This window comes from Cherax quadricarinatus, chromosome 72, assembly GCF_038502225.1.
Source record: "Cherax quadricarinatus isolate ZL_2023a chromosome 72, ASM3850222v1, whole genome shotgun sequence".
Lineage (NCBI taxonomy): Eukaryota > Metazoa > Arthropoda > Malacostraca > Decapoda > Parastacidae > Cherax > Cherax quadricarinatus.
In genome coordinates, this window is record NC_091363.1 from 11,708,016 (window position 1) to 11,731,260 (window position 23,245).

The 23,245-nt window shown below is 40.5% G+C and overlaps 1 protein-coding gene across 10 annotated transcripts in view; it reads left to right on the top strand.

The window, feature by feature from the left end:
• Nucleotides 1-13,997: 13,997 nt before the first annotated feature.
• Nucleotides 13,998-23,245, top strand: part of Ugalt (UDP-galactose transporter) — a 41,027-nt gene continuing 31,779 nt past the window's right edge. The window contains exons 1-5 of one of the 10 annotated variants that reach the window (XM_070100431.1): nucleotides 14,029-14,115; nucleotides 18,648-18,688; nucleotides 19,350-19,459; nucleotides 20,990-21,109; nucleotides 21,316-21,389. In XM_070100431.1, the coding sequence (XP_069956532.1) occupies nucleotides 21,061-21,109; nucleotides 21,316-21,389 (123 nt within the window). In that variant the 5' untranslated portion in view covers nucleotides 14,029-14,115; nucleotides 18,648-18,688; nucleotides 19,350-19,459; nucleotides 20,990-21,060. Of the gene's footprint in view, nucleotides 14,116-14,405; nucleotides 14,706-18,633; nucleotides 18,689-19,349; nucleotides 19,460-20,989; nucleotides 21,110-21,315; nucleotides 21,390-23,245 lie in introns of those variants that run through there. The other 9 variants (XM_070100429.1, XM_070100430.1, XM_070100432.1 and 6 more) reach the window with 9 other exon arrangements.

Genomic DNA, 23,245 nt, shown 5'->3' on the forward strand with positions numbered 1-23,245 from the left:
ACCTCAACATTACACAGGTACATAATGAGTCCAGGGACTGTTACAAAGTTTTGATAGCCGAACAAGATACGTAGGTAATGAACCATTCACACGTCCACACCTGATCACAATTGTCATAAGTTATTAATACAAATATTAGCTTTACTTACAGTGAGGAAAGCCAGGGTATTCTTCCAGAATTGTTTGTAATATACCACTGTGCATTAAATACTTCGACATTTCTTGAACATTTCTGAGTGAGTTTTCTCCAAACTCATTCATTTTATAACACTCCAGTGCATAATGACGCAAGGTGTGACATTAGTCCCTCTGGCAAAGTTTACATTTCGTTTGGTCTACATCTGGTGGTGGAGATTTAACCTGTCAGATATTCGTAACACAGCCGGAGCCGGGCGGTAGTGACATCCAAGAGTCGGCTTATTTTGTTGGATGCACCATAGACACGTGGCTCCTCCTGCATGATAGAATAGTGATAGATGGACTGACTGGAGTCTGTCTCCCTCAGTCTTAAGTCAATAAAGTTCAGTTGAAGTTCTTTTCTTTTAACGTTCTCAAACTGCTAACTGACAAGCCAAGATTGTAATCTACTCCCTCTCGAACTCGGCCAGTTCATCATTTTTATCAGGCGCTGACTGTCACCTCGTTAGTTTCTCTGCAGCATGCCGTCAACCGTGTTTCCCACTGGGCCACCACGCATGGGTTTAAATTTTCCAGTACTAAAACTCGCCAAATTACTTTCACTAGATGCTCTGTCATCTCCGATCATCCTTGGTACCTCTGTGGCTCACGTATCCCTAAATGTGATAGTCAGGTTTAAGAACATAACATAAGAAAGGATGATCACTGCAGCAGGCCTGTTGGCCCATGCTCGGCAGGTCCTTTACAATTCATCCCACTTCTCTTTGACCGTAGGTTATCCTGGAATCCTCACATTACCTCTCTGAAGGCAACTTGTCACAGCCGGCTGAACCACCTTAAAACCCTTTCTCATCTTTCATGGGGAGCTGATCGTCGAACTCGCCTTCGCCTACATTCAGCCCTCATTTTATCGAAACTATTATGGTGACCGGATCTATTCAGCGGCCTCTCCTGCTACTCTCTCTAGCCTTAACCCCATCCATCACCAAGGATTACATTTATGCCTTGGTGTTTTTCGCTCTTCCCCTGTTGAGAGCCTCTATGCAGAAGCGAATGTTCCATCCTTGTCTGATTAAGTAAGTTTATTCAGGTATACACAAATACAGTTACATAGAATTATCATACATAGCAGCATATGTGTAGAGAACCTAGGATAACCCAAAAAAGTCAGACAGAGTGACTTATTTCCATTGGGGTCCTTTTACCTTATTATTATAATATAAAGGTTATAATGTAGGTGAATGGTTCAGAGAACCGACATGTTGATAAATTAGACACATGTGACACCACCTAAGACTGCTGCACCTCTCCTGCCATACGGTTTATAAGCTGCTGCTCCGCTCATATGCCGTATTCTATTCAAGATTGATGGACTGAACACATCGACTCAAGGTTAAGGGACTGATTACCTCATTCTCCTCCTGTTCTTCAAGTTTCTCCTACGTATGGACTGATGAAGCCACTGTGTGGCGAAACGTTTCCTCAATAAAGATACCCAAGAGTTGCACATGTGTCTAATTTATCATCATAAAGGTTATAATATTTTCTCATTATTCTACAATGAAGATAACATCTTATTATCATACTACAAAGACTATCTACTACACGAGGGTCATTAAGACTATCTACAATACGAGGGTCATTACTAGGAATAAGGTAAAATTTACACGTATGTTAGCTAAAAAATAGAAAATCATTCCCCTCCCTTTCTGTAGCTACATTCATCAGACACCTTTTGGCACTCTTCTTGAACTGGTTCATGCTATGACTGGCTTTGACATGTGCGGGTAGTCTGTTCCATTCCTGTATTGCTGTACAATAAAAGGTGTTTGAAGCCTGGCCAATGACTGTGGGTACTACAAAGTTGTGCTCTCTCCCCCTAGTACTATGATTGCTTTGGTTCCCAACCTTGACAAAATTGACAGCAAGATATTCTTGACACTGAGCAATTTTATAAACATGATTTAGCTTCAGTTGTTTTACTCTGTCTTCAACATTCAGCATATCCAACTGCTGTAATTCATCATGGCCTACATGTTCTCTTGGTCCCAGCCCCAGGATGAATCTTACGATTTTGTTCTGGGTGATTTGCAGTCTATCTTTCAGTTTTTTTGTCAAGGCAGAATACCATGAAAAGCAAGCGTAATCCATATGGCATTGTATAAGGGCTAGACACAGGGTCCTGCGAGCCTCAGTAGGTAGACACTGTGCTTGTCTATACAGGAACTTCAGTCTGGCATTCGCTTTCTTTACTACACTGTTCCCTATCAATTCTCCTGACATGCATGGGCCAAAGGGGATTCCCAGGTATTTTACTGATGAAACCAAAGTGATGGGCTCCCCATTACACTGAACATTAAAATTATTTACCCTTCTCAGTTTATGTTTCGTGCCAAAGAGAATGGCTTCAGTTTTCCCTAGGTGTAATGACAGTTTGTTGTCTACTAACCATTTGCTGCAGGACTCCAGTTCCAGTGTTAAAACATTAGCAATATCTTGTGGGTCTTTACCTGTCACAAACAGAGCACTGTCATCTGCATACAGTAGGAGTTTGCACTTGACACTGATAGGCATATCATTGATATAACATAAGAATAATAAGGGACCCAGAATACTACCTTGGGGAACTCCACATGTTATCGGCAGGGGTTCTGATTCCGTTTTGTTGATTTTGACAATTTGTCTCCTGTTGCTAAGGTAGGACTTAAGCCAGTCTACAGAACCTATACCGATAGCTTGAAGTTTCTTACATAATATATTATGGTTGACAGTATCGAAGGCCTTTTGCAGGTCTAAGGTTACCATACCTATGAGGTTCCCCTTTGACATTTCAGTTCTCAGGTAATCCATCAGATTAATAAGAGAGGTGTCGGTTGAGTAGGATCTTCTAAAGCCCGATTGATAGCTATGGAGAATGCTGTTGTCATTAAGGTACTAAACTACTTGAGAATACACCGCCTTCTCCAGAATTTTAGATATACTGAGTATACTAACAGACCTATAGTTGCTTACATCAGACCTATTATTTTTCTTGAAGATAGGAGTAACTCTGGCCTCCTTGAACCCCTCCGGTACGGTATTAGTGGTGATTGATAGATTTATTATGTGAGCAATAGGGATTGACAGTTCAGAAGCACCATCTTTTAGGAACTTAGACGGGATGTTATCAGGGCCTGTGCTCTTAGTTGGGTTTAACCTGCTTAGTTCTTTTTGAATGAAGTCATGAGATACACTTACTAGTTGACAAGTGTTTGGGGTTACCCCTTTATTGGTATAGTATGTTTGAAACTTATCAGAGTCTGTGTTAAAGGTATTTGATGCAGCTGGTAGTTTACTTACTAGTGTTGATGCAACAGATGTGTAGTAGGAATTAAAGCAATTTGCCACCTTAGATGTTTCGTGGCATACCTCATTATCGATAGTGAGTACTATGTGAGACCTATCTACTGGCTTATGGCTATACCCCATCTGTTTTAGTTGTTGCCAGAGCTTTCTGGGGTTATGCTTATACTCTTCAATTTTTGAGCAATAGTGCTTTGCCTTTGCTCCTTTTATAAGTCTCTGTACTCTGTTCCTCACCCTTTGGAATTCATTTAGTGCTGCAATATCCTGTCTGTTTGCTTTAAATCTTTTTAGCAGCTGGTCTCTGAATTTCATATCTAATATCTCGGTAGCCATCCAGGGTTCAGTTCTTCGTTTAATCCTAACCTCTTTAACTGGTGCAATATTATCAAGGATGGTAGTGAACATTGTTTTGAATTTTTCCCAGGCATCGTTTACGTCCGTGCAACTTATCTCTGTCCAGTCACAATTGTGTAGCCTATTTACCAGTAGTTTCTAGTTGACCTCATTTTTATTGTCCTGTGTAGGCCTATCCTATCCCTAGTGATTTTCCTGGTGCAGTAAATAATGAAATGATCACTAAGACCTGTGGTAATGACGACTGACTGACTAATGTTCTCAGAGCGGTTACAAAGTATGTGGTCAATTAGGGTGGCTGAGAACTGTGTGATCCGGGTTGGTGTATTAATTAGTTGAGTGTAGCTATTTAATCCTAGAATTTGCTTATACCTTTTGCATAGCCCGTTATTTTGCTGCTGAAAACAGATATTGAAGTCGCCCAGTATTATTGTCTCGCAATTGTTTTCAACTCCGGACAAGACTCTGGAAAAGTCTTCTAAGAACTGGTCCTGGGTAGGAGGGCGGTAACTAGTTCCTTCTAAGATGGGTTTGGTCTTGGGAAGCAGCACTTCAAACCATAGCATCTCCAGTTTATTATTTAAATCAGGTCTTGGGTTGTAGGCTAAGTCATTTCTAATGTAGGCACATACTCCACCACCCTTTCTGTTCCTATCTAAGCGTTTTATATTGTAACCTTCTATTTTGACCTCGTCATCAGTCACAGTATCATCCAACCAGGATTCAGAGATGGTTATAACTGCCGCCCTAATTTTGTTAGCTAGAATCCTAATCTCTGCCAATTTAGGAAGAAGTGATCTTGCATTGACATGAATAAAGTGAAGGCCTGTTTTCATAAAACAATCATAATCATCAATATAGGGCAATGGGTCATTTGTATTAGAATTAGGTAAATCAATGTCATCATTGCTAAAGGGTAACTGCCAAAGTGCATTTGTTACAAACAAAATGAATTCTGGCACCGTTGCTATAATTGTACATACATCCATCATGCACCCACCCCTTACACATTTTACATAAGGTGCCTTTTCTGTTTTTCATGCGTACTTTAGTACAGTGTATGCACCTGTTTGGTAGTGTTTGAGATAATAATGGCTGTATTGTCTCACATTGACCTATGTATGCATTACATATGGAGTTAAGGTTATCATTCCTAGCTACTAGACCGTCATTATCGCCGTCATTTATCTGTCTGTTTTGCCTCTGCACAATAGTTTGATTTCCTGGATTAATTTGGATATCACCACTTAACAGTGTGCCACTGTTTTTGTTTGGGTATGCGGTGTTGCCATACCTTGCGGCGATAGTGACATTTACTTTTCTGGTAGGATGGCAACTGTTGGGCTTTTACTGTCCAGGGCGCTGTTACTCCATTCACCTTTTCCAGCCCCCATGACTGATTTCTTTCTTCATGGAATTGAAGAAGAAAGATAAATATAATTATGGCAGCCTGTACCCCCCTAATGCCTGCCATTTTCACTCTTCGCTCTTTTACTCATATACAATAATATTTATTTCTCTTTTCCCGTCCCTAGTACACTTAGTATCTGCTTTAGCAATCACACTGAATTACTAGTAAAATTTCCTCTTCAAAACCCTCTTCACTGCTCACTTTTCCCTTAACTTCACAAACCCCTTACAGTTAACCCCTTATTACCCACTCCCCTTCCCACCTCACTTCACAGTCTGGCTTCACCAATTAACTTCTAACTCCTTTCCATTCTGGTAGACCAGAAAGGTTTAATCAATGGTTTTATCCTTCCAAATCACCCTCAATTCCATTTATCGGGGGTTGTGTCGTGTTGTTGTCTCCTGACCTGTTCTGCTGACTCAGCCATTTTTAAAACACTGAGGGGAGTAACGCCACCTACAACCTGACTTTCCTTGAGCTTATAGATATATTTGGCTTTTTCTGCTATGATTCTCTCACTGTACACTAGTCAGCTGAATATAGGTCAGCTACTAAAACATTAACCTTGACTATTTAACTATTCACTTCTTTCTCACGACTGGCACTGAGGGATAACCGTCCTATAACCTTGGAGTTTTGTACTGTTGATTTGACGATGTCTCCTGTGTTTCCCTCTCGTTAGCACTGGTACAGGTGATATGATGGTGGTACAGATATGATGCTACTGTCAACAGATGAACGTCAGTAAAGATGAGAATTTCATTTCGCTAGTTGTACGTCTGGCAGTAGCTGCTGTTTGGATGCCTGTCAGCCATGTTTAAAGGCTCAATTCTTTCCCTCGTTTGGCACTGAAGAAAAAAGTCCTACAGACCTGTCATTTCCTTGGAGATTTAGTTGATCAGGTTTTCTGCCATGTTGTCTTCCCGTTGAACACTGGTGCAGTTGATATGGAGGTCAGTTATTTCATTGTAGTGGAAAACGTCTCATGTCTGGTTCACGTCTGGCAGCAGGTCTGGTACTTGAATGCTGGTCCCTCTTTTGTCATATTTAGTCCGTTTCGTTGTCGTCACCGTCAGTTTTTATGTCACTATAGGTTACTTGCATGTTGTTGCAGCAGTACTTGCAAATATGGCCATCACTGGAGTTCGGATAGGCCCAGGGGACGACAAGATATAGGAGCAGCCTTGTTGCTGCTTGCTGCTGCTGCGGCAGCAGCGCCGTGATGACCATTGCCTTCGCTACTATGTTCGCTCTCACGATCTCCGCAATCCTTCCATTTATAGAATGGTCACTGATATAAGTAGACATTATTTGTTCGCCACCCCTGTTTGCTCCGTCCCTTCTCTCTTCGCCTACATTCGCTCTTGTCTTCCCTTCAGTTACCGCCTTTGTGTTCATGTAGCATCTCACTTTTCCCTACCCCCCTGGGAAGTTCCAGCTGTTCGGGTCTGTTCTTTCTCACTCCCTTGCTCGAAAGCCCAACTGCCTACGGTGGCTTCCTGCTCTCTTTTTCTTGACCACTTCCACACTCATTCTCATGCCATCGCCGTGTACACAGATGGCTCTAAATCTTCTGATGGCGTTGGATTTGCAGTAGTGTTTCCGGACACCACTGTGCAAGGACATTTACTATCTTTGGCTAGCATTTTTACTGCTGAATTGTATGTCATTCTTGCAGCACTTATTCGTATCGCATCTATGCCTGTGTTATCATTTGTGGTTGTCTCAGACTCCCTTAGTGCTCTACAGGCTATACGGAAATTTGATACACCTCACCCCCTAGTTCTCCGTATCCAATTTTGGCTACACCGTATCTCTACCAAGCATAAAGATGTTTTTTGTTGGGTCCCTGGTCATGTTGATGTACAGGGCAATGAACAGGCAGACACTGCTGCACGGTCAGCAGTACATGACCTACCAATTTCATATAGAGGTGTTCCATTTCCAGACTGTTTTGCTGTAATAGCTATCCACCTTCGCACCTGCTGGCAACAGCATTGGTCTACTCTGCTCAATAACAAACTTTGTTCTATTAAACCGAGTATAGGTTACTGGCCGTCTTCTTGTCGCCAGTGTCGAGGTTGGGAGACTACTCTCTCCCGCCTTCGCATTGGCCATACTCGTCTTTCTCATGGACATCTCATGGAGAGGCTCCCTGCTCCTCTCTGTGAGCATTGTCAGGTTCCATTATCGGTCAGCCACATTCTGTTAGACTGCCCAATTTATCAACGAGCACGCAGAATTTACCTCCAACGTTGTCTCCGCTCTACTACTCTCTCTTTACCTTCCCTTCTCGCTGATGGACCCACCTTTCATCCGGACTCATTAACTTTTTGACAACAACTGACTTGCTCCACAAACTCTGATGATACCTTCAGCCCTTTTTACCTCAATCTCTTGCTACCCTCTACCCCCGCACTATCCCCTGCCCCGCTGTTTTCTGTAACCTACTGATCATCCCTCCTCCCTTCTGCCGCCCGATACCCTCCCTCCCTTCCCTACCCTGCAGCGCTGTATAGCCCTTGTGGCTTAGCGCTTCTTTTTTTATTATAATAATTTAACTACCGCCCATAAGATAGGTATAAAGTGTATAATTAAGTTATTAAACTTCAGCCCCCCCATCCTCCCCATATACCCCTTCAGCTCCCAAAGCTTCCCCAAATAAAACTGGCAATAATACCGCACTTTCAAAACAAAAGTCTCCTAAATCTTCCTTCCAACCAGACAGCCACACCCCCAAGCTACCCACATGTATAAAAATTCCAGCGTCGCCTCTGGCATTAAGACAGACCTTTAACATCACCAGTATATGTCACCTTAGAACCTTTGTACAGATTCGTAGCACTATAAAATATTGCGCATATTTGATGAGTAAGGTTTATCTTATCACAATGTATTACGCATTCTGAGAGCATATCTCTCTTGATAAGTATACACGGAAAGTAGTAGTGAATTTGTCAAGGGGGGGGGGGTTATAACTATATATTCTATATATAGTCTATAGTCTATATATTCTTACACTTAAAATTTTCTTTAATCCTTATAAAAAGGATTAAAGTATTCTTCACTGGTGGTTTACATGTGATATATATATATATATATATATATATATATATATATATATATATATATATATTAGTTGACCCTTGAGCAACGCTGTGGGGTTGGGGGCACCGACCCCCGCGTAGTCGTAAATCCTCTAAAACTTAACTAATATTGTCTTACTATTGACCAGAAGTCTTACCAATAACATAAACAGTCTATTAACACGTATTTTGTACATGTATTATATACTGTATTCTTACAATAAGTAAGCTAGAGAAAAGAAAATATAAGAAAATCACAGGAAAGAGAAAATACATTTTCAGTATTGTACTGTATTTATCAATACCGTAAGTTTACGTTGTCTGTTTACAAGATGAATTCTGTCAGTACCTACATCAATATTGTGTTATGATACAAAATGCTCTAGTCTCAGTACTTACATCAATACCTGGCGTATACCTAGAGAGGGTTTCGGGGTTCAACGCCCCCGCAGTCTGGTCTGTGACCAGACCTCATGGTGGATAAGGGCCTGATCAACCAGGCTGTTACTGTTGGCCGCACGCAACCCTACGTACGAACTACAGACAGGAGTCTGTTGGTAGTCCTTATGTAAACTGGGAGGCAGTTGAACAGCATTGGGCCCCTGACACTTATTGTGTTCTCTTATCGTGCTAATGGCACCCCTGCTTTCCATTGAGGGGATGTTGCATCGTCTGCCGAGTCTTTTGCTTTCATAGAGAGTAATTTTCGTGTGCAAGTTTGGTACTAATTCCACTAAGATTTTCCAAGTGTATATAATCATGTATCTCTCCCGCCTGCGTTCTAGGGAGTGCAGGTTGAGGAACTTGAAGCGTTCCCAGTAATTAAGGTGTTTTATCAGTTATGTGTGCCGTGAAGGTTCTCTGTACATTTTCTGGGTCAGCATTTTCACCTGCCTTGAAAGGTGCTGTTAGTGTGCATCAATATTCCAGCCTTGATAGACCAAACGACCTGAAAAGTGTCATCATGCGCTTGGCATCCCTAGTTTTGAAGGTTCTCATTATCCATCCTGTCATTTTTCTAGCAGATGCGATTGATTGAATGTTGTGTGGTCTTTGAAAGTGAGCTCCTCTGACATTATCACTCCCAGGTCTTTTACATTAGTTTTCCCGCTTATAATGTGGTTGGAATTTGCTTTATACTCCGATATAGTTTTAATTTCCTCACGTTTCTCATATCGTAGTAATTGAAAATTCTCATCATTGAACTTCATATTGTTGTCTGCGGCCCGTTTAAAGATTTGGTTGATGACCGCCTGAAGTCTTGCAGTGTCTTCAAATTCGGGTGTCATCTGCAAAGGAAGACACGGTGATGTGGCTTACATCCCTGTCTGTCAGATATGAGAATGAGGAACAGAATGGGAGCGAGTACTGTGCCTCGTGGAACAACTTTTCACAGTAGCCGCCTCAGACTTTACTACTACTGTGTTTTATTTGTTAGGAAATTAGAGATCCATTTACCAACTTTTCCTATTATTCCTTTATTACGCATTTTATGCGCTATAACACCATGGTCACACTTGTCAAAGTCTGTGTACACTACATCTGCGTTTTGTCTGTCTTCTAGAGCATCCAGGACCTTGTCATAATGGTCCAGTAGTTGGGCAGGCAGGAGCGACCTGCTCTAAACGTGTTGCACTGGGTTGTGTAACTGATGGGTATCTAGATGAGCGGTGATCTTGCTTGTTAGAACCCTTTCAAAGATTTTCATGATATGGAATGTTAATGCTATCGGTCTGTAGTTCTTTGCTATTGCTTACTGCCCCCTTTGTGGAGTGGGGCTGTGTCTGTTGTTTTTAGCAGCTGTGAGACGACCTTTGTGTCCATGCTCCCTCTCCATTGGATGTTAAAAGCACATGATAGGGTTTTTTTTGCAGTTCTCGATGAACACAGATGTCCATGAGTCTGGGTCTGGGGGAGGGTGCATGGACATGTCACTGATCGCCTTTTCGAAGTCATTTGGCGTAAGGATAATATCGGATAGGTTTGAGTCTAACAAATTCTGCCTCTCATAAAATTCATTTAGGTCTTCGACTCTGGTTAGCGGCTCGCTAAAAACAGTCAATTTTGGACTTGAGTAGCTCACTCATTTCCTTGTGTCATCTATGTAGGACCCATCTCGTCTAAGTAGGGGCCTAATACTGTATATTGTTCTTGATTTAGATTTGGCATAAGAAAAGAAATACTTTAAGTTTCTTGCAATTTCATTTATGGCTTTTAGTTCTTCCCGCATTTCTCGACTCCTGTAAGATTACTTTAGCTAAAGCTCGATGTTTGCTATATCTCTGACCAGTGCCTCCCTTCGTATTACAGATATATTGGCCTCTTTTAGACGCTCTGTTATTCTTTCCCTTTGCCTGTATAGGGAGCGCCTTTCTCTTTCTAGTTTACATCTTCTTTTCCTTTTCCTTAAAGGAATATACCTTGAGTATACCTTGAGTGGCACAGAGTTAATTTGTTCTAGACATAGGTTTGGATCCGTGTTGCTTAGGATATCTTCCCAGTTTATATGATTTAAGACCTGGTTACTTGGTCCCGCGTTATGTTTTTGTTACTAAAGTTGAATTTATGAAGGCTCCCTCGTGACTTGATCACATTTTGACTGTCTGGGGCTCCGCGCATACATGTCTGAACCTCTATTATGTTGTGATCTGAGTATATTGTTTTTGATATTGTAATATTTCGCATCAGATCATCATTGTTGGTGAAGCTGAGGTTCAGTACATTTTCCTATCCTGTTGGCTCTATTATTTGCTGGTTGAAGGTGAATTTGGTGCAAAGATTTAAAAGCTCGTGTGTGTGTGTGTGTGTGTGTGTGTGTGTGTGTGTGTGTGTGTGTGTGTGTGTGTGTGTGTGTGTGTGTGCATGCGCGCGCGCGTTTTCATCTGAGCTGCCACCTGGGGTTATCTCTGCTACATACTTCCATTTTAGGTACCTAGCCTTAGGTTGAAATAATCTCCGGAGCAAGATTTTTGGGGCAGGAGCTAGAAGATTTTCCAGACAGGTCTGTTTTCAAAAGCTGTTCCTGAAATTGTTGGGAAGTTGCATCCGGAGGCTTGAATACAACCACAATGACCAGGTTTTGGGTCTCGATCTTTACGGCCAAAACTTCAACTATATCATTTTATGCATTTATATCATACCTAACTTTTTCTTAACTTTTTCGGTCACAAATCTCCAAATATTTTCCAGTACGTAGAGATATTGAAAAAAATCCACTAGTGCCAGGTCCCAAATGCACACCTGCCTGGCAGGTGTCGGTTGCAGTATGAGAGCTTCCCTAAGACCTGTATGTATGCTAGGTCTCTCTCTCTCTCTCTCTCTCTCTCTCTGTCTCTCTCTCTCTCTCTGTCTCTCTCTCTCTCTCTCTCTCTCTCTCTCTCTCTCTCTCTCTCTCTCTCTCTCTGTCTCTCTCTCTCTCTGTCTCTCTCTCTGTCTCTCTGTCTCTCTCTCTGTCTCTCTGTCTCTCTCTCTCTCTCTGTCTCTCTCTCTGTCTCTCTCTGTCTCTCTCTCTCTGTCTCTCTCTCTCTGTCTCTGTCTCTCTCTCTGTCTCTCTCTCTGTCTCTCTCTCTGTCTCTCTCTCTGTCTCTCTCTCTGTCTCTCTCTGTCTCTCTCTCTGTCTCTCTCTGTCTCTCTCTGTCTCTCTCTCTCTCTCTCTCTGTCTCTCTCTCTGTCTCTCTCTCTCTCTCTCTCTGTCTCTCTCTCTCTGTCTCTTGCTGTCTTTTAGTCCCTCTCTCTCTCTCTCTCTCTCTCTCTCTCTCTCTCTCTCTCTCTCTGCTCTCTCTGTCTCTGTCTCTCTCTCTGTCTCTCTCTCTGTCTCTCTCTCTCTCTCTCTCTCTCTCTCTCTCTCTCTCTCTATATATATATATATATATATATATATATATATATATATATATATATATATATATATATATATATAATGTGTGTGTGTATGTATGTATATATGTTGGCAGTGAATCAGTGATGGCAGCAGGTGTGTTTTGGGAGTGAATCAGACATCGATGGCAGCAGGTATGTGTGACTTAGTGATGGCAGCAGGTGTGTTAGGAATGAATCGACCAGTGATGGCAGCAGGTGTGTGTTAAGAGTGAATTAACCAGTGATGGCAGCAGGTGTGTGTGTTGAGAGTGAATTAACCAGTGATGGCAGCAGGTATGTGTTGAGAGTGAATTAACCAGTGATGGCAGCAGGTGTGTGTGTTGAGAGTGAATTAACCAGTGATGGCAGCAGGTATGTGTGTTGAGAGTGAATTAACCAGTGATGGCAGCAGGTGTGTGTGTTGAGAGTGAATTAACCAGTGATGGCAGCAGGTGTGTGTGTGTTGAGAGTGAATTAACCAGTGATGGCAGCAGGTGTGTGTGTTGAGAGTAAATTAACCAGTGATGGCAGCAGGTGTGTGTGTTGAGAGTGAATTAACCAGTGATGGCAGCAGGTGTGTGTGTTGAGAGTGAATTAACCAGTGATGGCAGCAGGTGTGTGTTGAGAGTGAATTAACCAGTGATGGCAGCAGGTATGTGTGTTGAGAGTGAATCAATCATCAGTGATGACAGCAGGTGTGCGAGTGTTGGGAGTGAATCAACCAGTGATGACAGCAGGTGTGCGAGTGTTGGGAGTGAATCAACCAGTGATGACAGCAGGTGTGCGAGTGTTGGGAGTGAATCAACCAGTGATGACAGCAGGTGAGAGTGTTGGGAGTGAATCAACCAGTGATGACAGCAGGTGAGAGTGTTGGGAGTGAATCAACCAGTGATGACAGCAGGTGAGAGTGTTGGGAGTGAATCAACCAGTGATGACAGCAGGTGAGAGTGTTGGGAGTGAATCAACCAGTGATGACAGCAGGTGAGTGTGTTGGGAGTGAATCAACCAGTGATGACAGCAGGTGAGAGTGTTGGGAGTGAATCAACCAGTGATGACAGCAGGTGAGAGTGTTGGGAGTGAATCAGCCAGTGATGACAGCAGGTGAGAGTGTTGGAAGTGAATCAACCAGTGATGACAGCAGGTGAGAGTGTTGGGAGTGAATCAACCAGTGATGACAGCAGGTGAGAGTGTTGGGAGTGAATCAACCAGTGATGACAGCAGGTGAGAGTGTTGGGAGTGAATCAACCAGTGATGACAGCAGGTGAGAGTGTTGGGAGTGAATCAACCAGTGATGACAGCAGGTGAGAGTGTTGGCAGTGAATCAACCAGTGATGACAGTAGGTGAGAGTGTTGGAAGTGAATCAACCAGTGATGACAGCAGGTGAGAGTGTTGGGAGTGAATCAACCAGTGATGACAGCAGGTGAGAGTGTTGGCAGTGAATCAACCAGTGATGACAGCAGGTGAGAGTGTTGGAAGTGAATCAACCAGTGATGACAGCAGCAGGTGAGAGTGTTGGCAGTGAATCAACCAGTGATGACAGCAGGTGAGAGTGTTGGCAGTGAATCAACCAGTGATGACAGCAGGTGAGAGTGTTGGCAGTGAATCAACCAGTGATGACAGCAGGTGAGAGTGTTGGCAGTGAATCAACCAGTGATGACAGCAGGTGAGAGTGTTGGCAGTGAATCAACCAGTGATGACAGCAGGTGAGAGTGTTGGCAGTGAATCAACCAGTGATGACAGCAGGTGAGAGTGTTGGCAGTGAATCAACCAGTGATGACAGCAGGTGAGAGTGTTGGGAGTGAATCAACCAGTGATGACAGCAGGTGAGAGTGTTGGCAGTGTAACCGTCTGCTTGACGTCAACAACCCGGCCCGGGCGTCTCAGAGTTCCTGCTCCACAAACTTCTTTATTTGACGCCTCAGGTACTTAACTTTTTCACACCTGAGCCTCTCACCTGTGTCGTAGCACACGTTACTGGTGTGTACTTAATTACCAGCCCCATTATAACAGTTATAAGCGTTAGTGACGTGGTCAGTGTCACAGGGGGGGCGTCCCTTGAGTCACAAGAGCTCTTGATCTAAGAATTTTGAGCTACCCTTCCCCTTCCTTGGATCAACCCAGATAACCTCCTCCACACGATGTATAACCCCTGTGGATTTAGTGTTTCCTAAAGAATATTATAATTGTCCCGGGATTTACAGCATCCCATATGTTTTTTTATTTTTTTTTATATGGGGGGGGAAGTAATGTAGTTACCGGTTTTCAAAGGCATATGTCGATAGACATTTGGCCTGTTATATGGTGTGTGTTTGTGTGTGTGTAATACAATACCTATTGTAATACAATACCTATTGGGTCTGTCTTATTTCCATCGGGGCCCCCTTATTCCTTTTCCCCAGGATGCCACCCACACCAATCAGCTAACATCCAGGCATCTACTACTTACTGCTTGGTGGGGCAGCAGGTGTAAAGAAACACTCCTAATGTTTAAACTTTTTTGGGTTTATCTTAGGTAATTTACACATGTTAATATGTATGATAATTGTACTTATGTGCACCTGTACCTAAATAAACTCACTAAACCCTGGGCCTTCCTTCACATATGTTAATATGCATGATATTCTATAATTGTGTATACCTGGATAAACTTGCTTAATTACTGAGCAAAGGCTACTACAGTTCGAGCCAAAAACTCCCATATTGAGCTCACTGGTAGCATGTTTAGCTTCCTTGTAGCTCACTGTTAGCATGTTTAGCTTCCTTGTAGCTCACTGTTAGCATGTTTAGCTTCCTTGTAGCTCACTGTTAGCATGTTTAGCTTCCTTGTAGCCCAGTGGTAGCATCTTTGACTTACAAGCCAAGAAAATTTATTTTATTCAGGGCAAGTTGAAGTGTGTGGGCAAGTCTTACGTTCCTGTTCACCTAGCAGTAAATATGTACAATACTGACAATAAATAAATCACTTGATATTGTTAATTTAAATCATAACAAATGAGATTTCACAATTTTAAGTTATTCAAATAAACAAGATGTAAATAAATTATTCTTTTTATATTAATATACGGTGGTACCCCGAGTTTCGGCCATAATTCGTTCCAGAAGGCTGTTCGAGTGCCGTTACCAAACGAATTTGTTCCCATAAGGAATAATTTAAATTAGATTAGTCTGTTTCAGACCCCCAAAAATGCACTTACAATAATACACTTACGTAATTGTTTGAGTTGGGAGCTGTACAAAACTCGGGGTACCACTGTACTGTACATAAAATATACACTGTATACCATAATATAGTATGTATTACTTGCTGCATTGCTGCCATCAATTAACAGTTTCTACTTACTTATTAATGATGATTTTCCTGTGTTCAGTGCCAATACTGTACACACATTGAAGATAAAACCTTTTATACATTTACTCAATTAATACCCATAACTCAGCACTAACAAATAAGGTGAAAAGATATGCTTGGCTGAAAAGTATAGTACTTCATTGGTAAAATATACTGATATGTATGTGGATAAGAATAGCAGGCAATATATGGTCTTTATTAAGATATTTTGTACACCAGGGACTTTGTCATTTGATAAACTCCTGGAGGACGAAATGTTTTCTCAGTAAATGCCATAAACCTCATACTGTGCCTTATTTACATATTCACTGGACTGAAAAAATTTCTTTATTATAAAAAAGATCCCTGGTCCAATATATTTTAGTGCTAATTTCTTTTTCTCAACAGTCAATTTGCAAAATTGTACAGTGGACCCCCGGTATTCGATGGCATCGGTATACGTTAAATCCGGTATTCGATACATTTTAACGCAAAAATTTTGCCTCGCCACTCCTTAAAAAACCTGCCACACGCGATTCGCTTGGGACGCGTCCACGTGAGTGCCAGTGTTTACAAGCCAGCCAGTGTGCTTGCATCTAAGCATACATTCGGTACATTCCATATTATCACAGTGTTTTTGGTGGTTGTTTCTGCAAAATAAGTCACCATGGGCCCCAAGAAAACTTCTAGTGCCAACCCTGTGGTAAAAAGGGGTGAGAATTAATATGGAAATTAAGAAAGATTTTGAAGGGTTTGGGGCTAACCTGAGAAGCCTCTGCCAGTTGTGGAATTCATTGTGCCTACTTCAAAAATTAAGGAAATGTGTGCTAAGTGGGTTGAACTGCAACTTTTTATGGATGAAAATCTCCCTAACACAGCTATTGCAAGCCATGCTGGTGACTATTACAATGACAATGTTATGGACCATTTTAGACAAATCTTAACCCATAAACGGTCCAAGCAGATCTACGTTCACATGTGTAGTGCTACAAAAGTAGATCTAAGTTTTTTTTACATATTTTCGAATATAACAAAAAAAAAAATAGATCAAAGTTTTTTTACACATTTTCAAATGTAGAAAAACAAAAAGATCTACTTTTTTTACATACATTCAAATGTTGAAAAAACGTATATATACATTTGGACCGTTTACGGGTTAAAGGAACGGCAACAGAGGTCCAGTGACTCTCAAGCTGGTCCTAGTGGCATTAAAAGAAGGGAAGTAACCCTGGAAAAGGACCTGCTATCTCAAGTCCTAATGGAAGGGGATTCCCCTTCTAAACATTAACATCTTCAACACACTCCCCTCCCATCAATCATCACCAGATCTTCATTAAAGGTAAGTGTCATGTATTCTATTGTTAGTAGAGTACTACAAACTGTGCATGTCTTCTTCAGTTTGTGTGCATTAAACTTAATATTTCATGTGGTAATTTTTTTTTTTTATACTTTTGGGTGTCTTGCACGGATTAATTTGATTTCCATTATTTCTTATGGGGAAAACAGAATGACTTCAAGAGTGGAAGGAAGGCGGGGTAGGGGTCGGCCTAGGAAAGGTTGGAGAGAGGGGGTAAAGGAGGTTTTGTGTGCGAGGGGCTTGGACTTCCAGCAGGTATGCATGAGCGTGTTTGATAGGAGTGAATGGAGACAAATGGTTTTTAATACTTGACGTGCTGTTGGAGTGTGAGCAAAGTAACATTTATGAAGGGGTTCAGGGAAACCGGCAGGCCGGACTTGAGTCCTGGAGATGGGAAGTACAGTGCCTGCACTCTGAAGGAGGGGTGTTAATGTTGCAGTTTAAAAACTGTAGTGTAAAGCACCCTTCTGGCAAGACAGTGATGGAGTGAATGATGGTGAAAGTTTTTCTTTTTCGGGCCACCCTGCCTTGGTGGGAATCGGCCAGTGTGATAATAAAATAAAAAAATTTAATTCGCCTTCCGATAATTTTGGCATACGATGAGCTCTCGGGAACGGATTAATATCGAATACCGGGGGTCCACTGTGTATTTGTTTTTAAGGTACATTATTGTATTAAAGGATCATTTGTTGCTTCTAAAAAATACTGTGTATAAATGCAGTTTTATAAATATTCATCACATGCTATACGTATATGATTTTCACATTTTTCATTCTATCAAGTTTATGGTTAGATTATTGTAGTTAGCAAATACTTGTAGACAGTTTTTTTTTAGTCACTCTTCTATTATACAGATGTGTGTTTATGGGCATTGTAAATAACTCATAACCCCACATATAAGCTACAGTGTATAGAAAGGCTCCGCTCATACAGCAGGTTAGGTTCCAGGCTACTGCTGTTAATTGAAAATCTGTAAAAGTGAAACATAGGCTTTTTTCACTTTCAAATCCATATACGGTGGTACCTCGAGTTACAAACTTAATTTGTTTCAGAAGGCTGTTCGAGTGCCGTTACCAAACGAATTTGTTCCCATAAGGATTAATGTAAATTAGATTACTCCGTTTCAGACCCACAAAAATACACTTACAAAATAATTGTGTTGGGAGCGGTTCAAAACTCGAGGTACCACTGTATATGCCTGATATGTTTACACTATCATATATTAAGCGAGCAGTAGAGCTTGGCCTAAAAAAATGCATATACAGTGCACGCATTGCTTATCTTAAAATATTTTCATCCTTAATTTATAGTGAGTGGTAAATATATTTATTGTAGGAAGTCTTGAATAAATGAAGAATGAGTAGACTTGTAAACTGCTGCATTAGCAAAATGCTGTAAAGTGGGACCTGCCTGTAATTTGTTTGTGATTGAATTTATGACTTGTTTACACAACTCATTCCTATTATTCCAAAGTCATTAGAGTATATGTATGTGTAAATAGTTCATCACTGACAACTTTAGTTAACAAATGTTGGGGCCCAGTCCTTGGACCCATTATGTACCTCTATCAATTTTTGATTGCAAGATAAATGTGGGTAGAATAATAAAACTATGACTAATAAAACTGATAGAATCTCTAGTTTGTTTCACTAAAAGTATCAGTTAGTCTGTTTTCTGTACCTTCCATGTTCTGTATGTCCCCTATGGGTTTAGCACTCCTCCATGAATGTAATAATAATATAGCACTTATACCAGGTAATTTGTTGTAGGAGAGCTGGAGACCGGGGCGCCATGGGGGTGGACAAGAACGGTTAGTACACCTCTGTTATCCAATTCTCAAGTATTTGAAGTTGCAGTGGTTTTTTTTGAACATTTATTTTGCATTGCTCTTTAATTTTTAAATTCTTCTAAAAACTTCACTTTTTTTTCATTTTTTATCATGATTGAAATTTTACAAATATTTATTTCCAGCTTTAACCCTTAAACTGTCCAAACAAATTTACGTTCACATGCGTAGTGCTTCAAAAGTAGATCTACCTTTTTTTACGTATTTTCAAATGTTGAAAATACGTAGATCTACGTTTGGACAGTTTAAGGGTTAACTGACTAAATTGTATGGTCATGTGCATGCATTTATCACAGTTACAAGATAGGTGTATAAGTACATGACCCGAGAGAAAGTAGGATAATGGGAGAATGTATGGGGGAAGAAGACAGTGGAAGAATATGTGGGAAAAGAAGAGAATGGGAGAATGTGTGGGGAAGAGTTGAAAGTTTGAGCAGGGCAAGGAGAATATGTAAGGAAGAGGAGAAAAGAATTGTGTGAAGGAAGGGGAGAGAGAGAAAGTAGGAGAATGAAAGCAAATGTGTTTAAATGAGAAACTGATAATAACAGTTCTTATCTTCTTCTTATTGACATTGATACAAAAGAATGAACTCATTTTGAATGATAACCTGTTGTTGTTTTCCAGTTTAGAATGTTGTGCACTAAGCAAGAGGCACCAAGAAGAACCATGGATGATGGCCATAAGTAAAAATGTATAATTACATTGTGCAGATTTCAAACCACACACATTCTGAGGTTTGAATATACGTTTATGAATGATTGATATTTCCTATGAATATTTACTTAGGCTAAAGAAAGGGAAATCAAAGTCAGAAAAGGTATAGTGAGGGTAAATATTGTAATTCAGTTGTGTTTTATAAAAGGGTGGGTGGCAGTTGACAAGTTCTGGCCTGCTTATATTAAGTTTGGTAAAGCATTGCAGCTAGGTGATATTCTAATTCTTTGAATGAATTGGTCAACAAAATTAATGAAAATGTTATCAGTAAACAGACAGTGTAGGTTAGGTAAGTCTGTCAGGAAACAGGACAAATGTTTCCTGACATGGGTCTTAGTCATGTGATGACCCACAACTGGAGCTTCTGGTCATCTGACCAAGGCCTTCTGCTGGCTTACTGATCAACCCCTTCAAAAATTATGGCTATAATTATATTATACTAAACAGAGAGTTCAGAATAGAATACGGGTTTCACTCACATTATGCAGCTTCACTTTGTGTGAATTCACTGCTATGTGATGATGCCATTTTCCCTAATAAGTTGCTATGTAAAGTATAAATTCACTCTTATGCAATCACTCAAGCTCAGCACTATTTTATTTTTAAATTTCTCTCTGTGGGAAAAATAGGGTTAAGCTCCTGGGACTTCAAAAAGAAAAAAATACAAGAATACCTAAAATAATTTTTTCTTGCCTTAAATTCTGGTTGGTCAGGCTTGTAGGTCTTGACATGTGGAGAGGATTAGTGTCACCCTACTGGACCAAGGTAGATGGCTCTTGTTAGGCTGAGGTGGATGGTAGTGGTTTGTTGGGCTGAGTTGGATGGTAGGGGTTGTTGGGCTAAGGTGGATGATAGTGGGTGTTGGGCTAAGGTGGATGATAGTGGGTGTTGGGCTCAGGTGGATGGTTGTGGTTGTTTGTGCACACATGAATGATTTTGGTTGTTAGGCTAAGGTGGATGGCTGAACTTGTCTGATGTTGATGTACAGCTGTTAGTAGATGATTGTAGTAATGAATTTTTTAAAGTGTTCTGTAATGAATCTGCTGTTTTAAATAGCATTTCTTCAAATAGCTGACCATAAAGAGGGTACTTCATAGCAGTGTTTCTAGATGTGGTATGGTCCTTTTCAGCATAAAAGTCTGAAGCTTTACCAGTAGTATGCAGCATCTCGCGTATATCCCATACTATCGTCTGTCTAGGTTCAGGTTCTTCCAGCATATCTTCAGATCCCCCATCTGGCATTATCCTTGCCAGATTCAGAATTTCTTGGATCTGACTATCTATTGAGGGAATACCAATGCAATTATTCACTACACTAGGAGACACACTTCCCCAGCCTGCATTTATTGTTGATTGAGGAACGTCATTCCATGTAACTGTTACATCAGTTATTGCATCTACAATTTTAAATCTGATCCAGAACTTTAGCATTTCACTGTATGGGTCCTATTTTGGTCATTAAGTGAGGGATCACTGTATATTTATATCTACATGTATGTGAGGAAAGTTATAATCAACATTCACCTAACATACTATATTTGTTGCCCCAGCACAAGTAGCTGTTCTTAAATATGTGAGTTTGGTGACTCTGACAGTGCAGAATTCTGCAGTTGCCCTCAGCATGCGTTATGCTCGCACTCGTCCTGGAGACATGTTCATTGCTTCTTCCGGTAAGTTAATGTTTGATTTTAATGTTAATGTTAGTGATGAAAATTGTAGTTATTGTTAGAATTATTGTCAGATTCTTTAGAATTCACAAACTGTAAATTATTTAAGCGTGTATTTGGGTAGATTGTAATGCATATTAAGTAAGTGTATGAAACTATATTTATTATGAATAAATTTGTATAAAATTGTATTTCCTTTTCTCTCTTAGCTGTAGTGATGGCAGAACTAGTAAAGATGTTTGCATCACTCTTTTTAGTCTTCAAACAAGAGGGTTCCATACAGGTATGCTTGTTTTGTTATTGTCCATACTGTTGCTAATGGCCACAAGAATTTGTAATAGTTGCTTGTACAGAACTATAACTGTACTCTTTCTTATAGTATTTACTTTTAATTTTCTTCTTTTACATATCCTACCAAACTCATCCACCAACCTCTGCAACTTCTCTTCAGAATCTCCCAAAAGCACAGTGTCATCAGCAAAGAGCACTGTGACAACTCTCACTTTGTGTTAGATTCCTTATCTTTTAACCCCACACCTCTTGCCAACACCCAAGCATTCACTTCTCTTACAACCCCATCTATAAATATATTGAACAACCATGGTGACATCACACATCCTTGTCTAAGGCCTACATTTACTGGGAAATAATCTACCTCTCTCCTACATACTCTAACATGAGCCTCACTATCCTTGTAAAAAGTCTTCATTGCTTTCAGTGACCTACCTCCTATTCCATACATTTGCAACATCTTCCACATTGCCCCCCTATCCACCCTGTCATGCCTTTCCCAAATCCATAAATGTAAAGTAAAAGGACACAAGTGCAACTAACGTGACATATTATTGTGGCAACGTTTCGCTCTCCAGGAGCTTTATCAAGCTCCTGGAGAGCAAAACGTTGCCACAGTAAAATGTCACATTAGTTGCACTTGTGTCCTTTTACTTTACATATTGTCGGTAATTCTACCAACTTTATTACAAATCCATAAATGCCACAAAAACCTCTTTACCCTTATCTAAGTACTGTTCACCTATATGTTTTACTGTAAACACTTGGTCTACACACCCCCTACCCATTCTAAAGCCTCCTTGGTCATCTGCTATCCTACTCTCTGCCTTACTCACAATTCTTTCAATGATAACTCTACCATACACTTTACCAGATATACTCGACAGACTTATTCACCTATAATTTTTGCACACTCTTTTGTCCCCTTTGCCTTCATACAAAAGAACTATACATGCTCTGTGCCAATCCTTAGGTACCTTACCCTCCTCCATACATTTATTAAATAAAAGTACCAACCACTCCGAAACTAGATCCCCACCTGCTTTTAACATTTCTATCTTGATCCCATCAATCCCAGCTGTCTTACCCCCTCTCATTCTACCCACTGCCTTACGAATTCCCCTCCCACACTCACAACTGGCTCTTCCTCACTCCTACAAGATATTATTCCTCCTTTCCCTGTACACAAAATCACAGCTTCCCTATCTTCAACATTTAACAATTCCTCAAAATATTCCCTCCATCTTCCCGATACCTCTAGCTCTCCATTTAATAACTCTCCTCTCTTATTTTTAATTATCAAATCCATTCATTCCCTAGGCTTCCTCAACTTATTAATCTCACTCCAAAACTTTTTCTTATTTTTCAATAAAATTTGTTGATAACATCTCGCCCACTCTCTCATTTACTCTCTTTTTACATTGCTTCACCACTGTTTAATTTTACAACATAAAATTCCACAATCTCACCTCATATGTTTATTGTAGTATTGATATTATTATTGCTCTGTTCTGTACTCTGCTAACTTTAGATAAAGATTTCCTAACACCTTCAGCAGAGGTGAAAATAAGAGGCCACACTCGCAAATTACGAAAAAAATGGACACTAGAAAATATTTCTAAACCAGTATTGGTAGACTGAAACTTAACATGAGCATATCTCTGCTCCTGTAACTACGGAGAAGCTGAAAACTTTAATTTATTTGAATGAAAAAGTCACCTGACATGGGTCTTTATCATGTGACCAGCTTAAATAACAATTTTGCAACATGTTTATTTTTTAATAAAAAACTTTGGCATTACTCCATGAGGAAATGGAGAAGAATTCTTCCTCTGTAAGCCATGCATG